Source organism: Haemaphysalis longicornis, unplaced genomic scaffold (assembly GCF_048455015.1).
Source record: "Haemaphysalis longicornis isolate Haplotype H1 unplaced genomic scaffold, Haemaphysalis longicornis Haplotype H1 scaffold_8, whole genome shotgun sequence".
NCBI classification, from domain to species: Eukaryota; Metazoa; Arthropoda; class Arachnida; order Ixodida; family Ixodidae; genus Haemaphysalis; species Haemaphysalis longicornis.
In genome coordinates this window covers 112,135,689-112,144,163 of record NW_027526445.1, presented here as the reverse complement: position 1 = coordinate 112,144,163, position 8,475 = coordinate 112,135,689, and the positions used below count along the sequence as shown (strand labels likewise).

At 44.7% G+C, this 8,475-nt stretch overlaps 1 protein-coding gene across 1 annotated transcript in view; it reads right to left on the bottom strand.

Annotated features, from left to right (window-relative positions):
• Positions 1-589: 589 nt before the first annotated feature.
• The window catches only part of Arp10 (Actin-related protein 10), a 30,472-nt gene continuing 22,586 nt past the window's right edge, over positions 590-8,475 (bottom strand). The window contains exons 12-13 of the mRNA XM_077682045.1: positions 6,934-7,135; positions 590-2,330 (exon numbers count right to left, since the gene is read on the bottom strand). Coding sequence (XP_077538171.1) covers positions 2,197-2,330; positions 6,934-7,135 — 336 coding nt within the window. The 3' untranslated portion in view covers positions 590-2,196. The remainder of the gene's footprint in view (positions 2,331-6,933; positions 7,136-8,475) is intronic.

Sequence of the window (8,475 nt, the reverse complement as noted above, 5' to 3'; positions counted from 1 at the left end):
CCTGCGAGCCATTTCTGGCAGAGCGCGGGAGAAGTGAAGTTCCCTGTGTTGTAAAACGACCAAAAATAGCTGAATCAAAAAAGTTCTTCCTATGTTGTATTCTTCAGTCATTTGTCTGCCTAGCCACGTGGTAACTGCCATTCTGTATGAAGTGGGTATTTTGTAACTGCGACCCAAAATAATGGCAATTAATCATTATCTCAAAATATAATCAACTTACAAAAAATCTAATGGCAGATTTGAAATCAGCTCAAAGCTCTATGACGCAGTGCAGTTTTATTAAAATTGGTTGGCAAATAAAAAAAGTAGATCTAAGACCAGTCTGCCCCCTTAATGCAAGCCCCTAAAAACTGCTCACACCAATGTCTGAAAAACATTTGTTATTTAGAAACGTGTTTGAAAACGTGAAAGGTTGAATGCACTTCACTTATCCCCAATACTTCTGAGGCCCACAAATTTATTGAATTGATTTTCATCTAAAGACCACTCACACAAATATCAAAAAATAAATTTCAGGATTTATATAAATTTCATCTTGTTCAAGAATTCAAGAATGTAGTACCTGTATTAACAGCAACAACACAATCAATTGCAAGCAGAAATGATTGAAACTTTTATTCCGAGCTGTATCATACTACACATCTGTAATGTACAGAATGTGTCAAATTATGTAAGAAGCTTCCGTCACCTCACAGCTTAGTAAAGCTCCAATTAAAGATATTTTTATACATCTTGAGCTTAAGCATTGAGTTTAGCCAGCATTAAATATCAATGACTTCAAGTAAACACTGTTGAAGGTCTTGCTTAATGTAAGCAAGAACAAAAGTTTGGTGAGTCAAACATCTTGCACACAAGTGGTCTACACACAGTGAAAAAGAAAAAAAAAAACCCACCAGGTGAGCCACAAAGCATAGCATCTCCTATCAACATCCACACAGAGAGGATTTTGATGTCCCAAGAAACACTCTCACCACGACTTAATGCCACAAACAACCAAAATACAAATAGGAACTTCAAAACAGCACAGGAAGCAGACAGCGCTTAGTCCAATTTAAGTCAAAGACGACGCAAAGAATTCCTTACTGGTATAAAATCAACATGAGGGCTTTATGCCGTTAGAGGATTAAGCATAAAAATATTGAAAACCCACTAGCATGATGAGCGAGAAAAAAAATAGGTGCTTAGACATTTTTCTGCGCAAGCAATTTCGAATAATTAGCAAGCTCCATGTGGGTGAATAAATACGTGTATAAATTGAAGAGCAGGAATTTGGTGCCAGCTTTCTTTCAGACATGACAAGGCACACACTTTTATTATGCATTGTTAATGTAACTAAAAAGTTGCGTCACCTTGTGTGTGATTTTCCCAGCCATTGGCAGCCCAAGCTCCAGTAGCAGGCAACACTCAGCCATTCAGTCTTCCCCTATTTACCCACATTTCCTCAGCACTTGCACACCTCAAGTGATGCAAACATCGCCAATTAAAAAACCCGAGAAACACTCAGAAGAAACGAAAAAGGCCCCATTTTATTTCATAACAGCAGCAGCAGCACCATAATGCGAGCACAAAGCTCAACACAGCCTCATCCCAACAGCGGCAGCATCATTTGGCAGTCTGAGTAGAAACAAACAAACAAAGGTAACCTCTCGCACAAAAAAACCTCACACTATCATACAGGACAGTCAAATCCTAAGGTAAACTCTCGCCAAAAAAAAAAAAAAAAAACTAACTCGCATTATCAGTCAGAAAACTGATTTTGGAGTGATGCCAAAAAAAAAAAAAATCCAACCAATCCCACACCCCGTCACAAAGGGAAACCCAATTTGAAGTACGCCCCTCTTCAAGAAATCAATCAAAGGCAGGCAACACACCAAAGGAACAAAAAAAAAATGAGAACAACAGAAACCCTCCCACTATCGCACAGAACGGCAAACCAAGGTAACCTCTCACACAAAAACGTCCGAAACCAACTTTGCAGTGCAGTCATCATCAAGAGAGAAATAGAGAGAGAGAGAGAAAAAAACCCTCACACACGTGTCCCAACTCCAACGTACGTCCCTCGCCAAGCAGTCAATCAAAAGGCAGGCAACACGCCACCGCACTTGAAACATCACGGCCCCTATCTGGCGCATGAGGTGGCATCACAAGACGAGCAGGCAAGGGCGGCATGATGGGAGGATTTCCTTGGTCAGTCCCTTAGGCACCCTTGCCACTGGACAGAGCAAGCCAAGCCTGGTCGGACCAGTCGGGAATGTGTCGGTTGTTGGCGAGGAACTGCTCCTTGGTGGTGCAGTGGGTGGTCACGGCGTCCGTGGCACCATAGATGGATGCTGGTGGAAGGACACACAAGTGGCAGGGTGTGAGTGACGCTGGCCAAAACGGCTTCTCACACGTACCACCAAGTTTTGAATACGCACTGAAACGCTGCCCAATCGAGACAGCTTTGAATGAGTCGCCAACACGGAAGCTGGAATGTCTTTCTGCCGTGATATACGTTGCATGTCTTTCTTCTCCAACGAAAAATTTGGCCACATGTACGTGACCCATTATAGTTATGACAATGATGATGACAATGATTGCCCTTGATGCATCTCATCGTCATCATTATCCTACTTTGCTGCTGGTTGAAGTAATCACATGACTACTTCTCAATAGCATGGTGCATGCACCAGTAAGCTGCCGAACAGGGAGTGATATAGAAGTACATCTGCTTTTCAAGTACATCTGCTTTTCGAGTAAAAGACATACGAGCACTTCAATGCAGTGCACACACGAAGGCAAACACACACACACACACACACGCACACACACACACACACACACACACACACACACACACACACACACACACACACACACACACACACACACAAATATATATATAATAGCAAATCAGAATAGGAAATGAGGGGCTCGTTGAATTAAGACAGAAAAAAATTTCTCCCACCTCCCCTCGCGGGAACCCCTGTGTAGATGTGATGCATAGGGGGTTCTGTTGTTGTTTCCGTTAGGTTGATTCTCCCATCGCGTGAAACATGCCGTGAACCCCCTGCCGCGGCTATGACGCAACACAATCCAACACAATCCACTTTAATCCAATCCAATCCAATCCAATCTAATGCCCCTCGCGAGAGAGTGTTCGCTATTGGAGAGGAGAGGGGGTGAGCGGCGGAGAGCGCAGCTCACGCGGCGAGGGGAATGGGGGAGGGGTGTGGACAGACAACAACAGCGTTGTATGGAGGGACAAGGCGAGTGAATGAGATGCAGTCGCATCTAATAAGGGTTGGCAGTCAAGAAAACCTCGGAAAGCAAAGGGGGGAATGTTGTAGGTCATTGAAACGGATAAAGAATTTCGAAAGACAGAAAGAAAGTGAAGAAAAAATGCCCACCGGGTGGGATCTGAACCCCCAACCTCCAGAATATGCGTCTGGTGTGAGGACCACTACGCTACCGGAGGGGCTATTTTCCCCTCCACTTTCTGGGATACTTATGTTAAAGGAGTACTGACACCAATTTTCGGTGTTAATATTATTGCATAGTTCGCTTCCTTTACTCAACAGAATACCCCGGTTGAAATATGAGCGGCCTGCGACGCGAAGAACATACTTAAATTGGATCTCATTTATCGCGCCGACGGAGCAGCGTGCGGAGCGGCACTCAGCAAATGGACATCAGCGTGACATCATCCCGTGAAAGCCAAAAGAAGTGACACGACAGCGCTCGTAAAAACTCATGACGTCACTTCACGCGCGCGGCCCCGCGAGTGGCGAGCGGGCGCCGGCGCATTCACAAACGGGTCCACGCACCCCGAGCTACAGGCATAACCGCTGCCGAGAAAGGCACTGTTGGCAAAAATAAAGTTCCACACATGGGAAAGGAAGCGATAATATAGCCCGGAACCGCCATAGAAGTCGCCATCATGACTTTTATTGAAAGCGGTCATCGAATTTCCGCCGCAATGATAGGCCTAGCACCTTCAGGCAGCTCAGCCGTTCAGCTCTGGCGGCGGCGCCGTCGAAACAACGCCCCCACCGGTAGACTACCGCCGGCCTCCGCAGTGTTTTGACGTCTGCACAAAGCGGTGAGGTCCCGCCGGGATTCTGTCACATGCGCCTTTCGGGATGAAAGCGCGGGAATATGAAACAAACCATTTTCAGGTTGTTCAATGTAATTAATTAGCGAGCGCTAAAATATTTAAAGGGCTGTTTCGGGTTCGCCAGACCGTTAAGCATCGATAAAAGCAATAAAAGTGGAACATAAAAGTTTCCTGTCAGTACTCCTTTAAAAGGTATTTTTGTTTCCTGCGCTTGGGGGTGGTAGCCAGTGCCACTCGGATTACTCGGGGTGAAGGGGACCTTCCTTTTAACCCCCGGGCCGTGGCTCGAGTGTCCACGACATGTCGAGAGTGGTCGACCAGCGTTGAACCCCCTTAAGCTCTCTATGGCACCAAGACTTGCCAGAACAGAGGCCCTCGCTATGCATGTAGCAAATCAGAATAGGAATTCAGGGGCTCATTGAATTAAGACAGAAATGAGGGTTGGTAGTCAAGAAAACCTCAATGACCTAGCACATTTTCCCCTTTGCTTTCCAAGGTTTTCGTGACTGCCAACCCTTATTTCTCTCTCTCTCTCTCTCTCTCTCTCTCTATCTCTATATATATACATGAGTACTCTGAAGAAAGGGAGTCCTCTCCCTGAAACGTCAGTAAACTTATTTCTATTTTCTACGTCTTTCTCGTTTGTCTCTCTCTACTAACCTTATTTTTTTCGCGCTCTGTGCGAGTTTTTATCTTTTCAGACTATATATATATATATATATATATATATATATATATATATATATATATATATATATATATATATATATATATATATATATATATATATATATATAGAGAGAGAGAGAGAGAGAGAGCATCACATGTAGGTATGTGTGAACTTTGGCACCACATTTTATGTTACCATCAATTCCTTCAGAAGAGGTATTCACCCTCAGTTTCTTTACACTTCACATTTTGAAAAGCTTTTTCGTTGAATTTTTTGTGTCATAAACGCCCCGGACTAGATGGATTTCCATTTTGTGCTGCACGCAGTGCAACTCTGCTGTGATGGCTCCAAACGTCGTCAAAAGACCATCATCTGCTGCCGCCCATGCCATTTAGCTGCCTCTCCTCTTTCCCTCCGAATCTTCTCTCTTGTTCCTTCCATGATGAATGCAGTGGAGGCTTGTTCAACTCAATTCTCTCGTGTTTGCACTGCCTTTGCCCCCATCCATTGGGACCTTTTGTTTCTAGTGTGCTCGGAACCGCTTGAGGCGTCGTCATTTCTTTTTTTAGTGCTTACTTCCATCTTGCCTCTTTACCATACCATTTTTGCACGTAGTGATATCGTAAAAACTGAGCCAACGTGTATTTTTACTTAAAACAATGTTGGCACTCTTCTGAGTTATGTGTTGACATTTTACATCAAATCTGCCTGATGTTTCCTTTGTGCCAAACATGCGTGGATATGTGAGCCGTACCCGCAGTTTTAGCCGCTTGGAGCAGTCTTGCCTATATTTTGATTGATTGATTGATTGATTGATTGATTGATTGATTAATTGATTGTAGGGGATTAACGTGCCGACGCTACACAGGTGACGAGGTGTGCCGAGTGGAGATGACCACCTGGGGATCTTCAACTTCCGCTGAAAGCTCGAGCACCCGGGTGTTTGCGCTTTTCGCCTCCATCAGAAAAGCAGCGGCGGCGGCTGGGAATCGAACCTGCATCCAGTCTTGCCTATATGTACTTTGTGTTCAAGCATTCCTTTGACTGTCTTTTGGCCAGGCAGCTGAACAAAGTGGCAGGCCGACAGACTGCGACACTCTTGTCTAATAAGTAGTCCAAGAAAGACTTGCCTTTAAAGGGGCCCCGAAGCTAAAATACTCCATTAAAAATACTGCCCGACTATTTCAATCGCAAACTTCAAATAAATAATTGATGTACTAAAAAAGAAAAAGAGATGGAGCAGTGGCAACCTCCCACCCACTTTCCGGCAATGCCTTCGTGATGTCACAGAATACTCTTTTTTGTTGTTGCGATTGGCGACCCCCAACCAAGAAACCTGACCTGGCGCTTGTAGCGGGGGCACTAGTTCTGTTTGATGCTACCACTTAAACGCTAATATGCAGTTAACAAGCTGACAACTACGTGTCCAGTGCTGGCCCACATTAAATCACTCCTGGCCGTACTCCGCCAATGCATGGCGAAATTTGAAAAGTTTTTCAGCATTTCTTGAACATTTCCAGTCGAAAGAACGTCTTTCGTGGCTGCAGCGGAGCTGAGTGAGTTACCGAAGACTAGTTCTATCAAATTAAACAAAGCTGAAATCTATCTTCATGTCACTCTTAACCCTTCGAGGGTTTTTGACGTATATGTACGGCGGTGGTTTTCCATCTAGCAAGGTCTTTGCCGTACAGGCTTGGTTTGACCACCTGTTCTAAATTTTGCGCCATAACACCGACGCGTGCTCACTGGAAGGTGCTGTCACTTCGTAGGACTTGCAAAAAGCATTGGAAGTTTGATTGTGCTCCTTCTTGCGGAAATAAGCCCCTCTAGCTTCAGCGCACCATGAGGCCTGTTTCAGCGCGCTTTTGTGGTTTCAGTTTTGCTGTGTGATTGCAACGGAAGCACGCGAAACTTGATTTCATACTGGTGCTGCTCTTGGCTTTTTACCGATGCTCACGAGGTATTCTCGCTCTCCTTGTTTACTGTTCCTGATTTTTTTTTTTAATTTATTCCTGACTTTACACATTTTGTACATTCAAAATCCGCAATCAAGCAATTTGACCATCTGGGAAAGGTTTTTTTTAAAAAAAAATTCGACCCTCAAAGGGTTAGAAGAGGTGTACAAGAGATAATTCCCTCGCCCCCTCCGGCCCCGTTCGAGTACTACCTCCCAGCCAGGCGGTGTAGTTCTCCTTGGCGGGTGGGCTGTGGAACTTGAAGACGCTCATGTTCATCTTGCGTGCGTAGAAGGGGTCCTTGACCAGGTGCTTGAGCTCCTCGCTGAGCCGGTGCTTGAACCCCGGCAGCATCGAGCTGCCCCCCATCACCACGATGTTCTGGGCCAGCACCTTGCGCGAGTCCATCGGAGCCTGGACAAGGGAGAACAAACAAAACATTTCGAGCCGTTCCACTACTGTGAAGGTGCTAGACCAGCAAAGTTGTATTGGTGGTGATGATGTTCAGCTATGCATGGTCGCTTACAGGGGCGGATCTAGGTTTTTTCTGAGGAGGGGGTAAGCCTATCAGCGGTGATGAGCATGATGGTGATGGTGATGAGGAGAACGATAGTAGTAGCCTCGCTTATTCAGCGAAAATTCAGAAAGCCAGAAATAAAAGCAATAGAAAAAAATCACCAACTTGACTTGGGTATGAATTTAAAAAATAAGGGGGGGGGAGTCGGGACATCCGGACCCCCCCCCCCCCCCCCCCCCCCCTGGATTCACCAGTGCTGACTTACTATATTGATCTTATAAAGACCCGTACACACAACTTCCTTAGAATTAATCCTAAATAAATTCTCACAGACTCTGCTTCCAAGAAGTTTCGGTAAAACAAGAGTTAAGCCACTTTCTCCAACCATACTCCCTCCATAGACGCCCATGTAGTGACAGCTGACGGGAATTCTGTAACGCTTACTACTTCACCGTGAATTAACTAATCATGAAAGGTACATGTAACTCGACGTGACGATAGGGTCGTCTTAGCGGCCAATTTCAGTATGATTTTTTCCAAGACAACTACATCAAAGTGAGAGCTACAGAACAATTTACACAAGCTTTGCAGCGAGCGTGTGCAATTCTTTGTAGACGAGGCCCGATTGATGCACGTAATCTTGGTCAGAACCCAGCGCAAGACAGCTTCACTCTTAAAAGCAGAGATTTTTATACATTGCCCGCTACTGAAACACAAATTTTCTGTCTGAAACACAGTACGAGTGCATCTGTTAAAGTTGTTCTGGCCTGCTTTACAAAGAGTAGTGAATTTTACTTAAAAATCCTTAATCCTGTCTAGATGGAGTCAACTAAAAAACCAGCCTGTTCAGCTTTAATGTTTGACGTGTCCCATTTTTGTTGCTTACAGAAATGCAATTAATAAAAGGGACCACAGCCTTTATACTATGATAAAAGATTCCTTGTATTGTCCTGGAAAGAGTGTCTTTTGAGCAATGCATGTGCGACGCTGTGAAACCAACTTTCAAATGGGCTCTGTGCACAGAGCCTCATAGGAATACATATAGTTTTAAGCAAGTATTTAATAAAAGGCCGTAGGGCCTTCCTGCTGGAGTATCAAGCTGCATATATGGTGCCTGGCATGTCTTTCCAGCAACACATTCCAGCCCTAGTGAAGCCAACTTGAGAGGAGCTTGGTGCATAGCACAGCAGCTTAGTTAACGATGTAGTATTCGGCAATCCCCACATGATATTTTTTT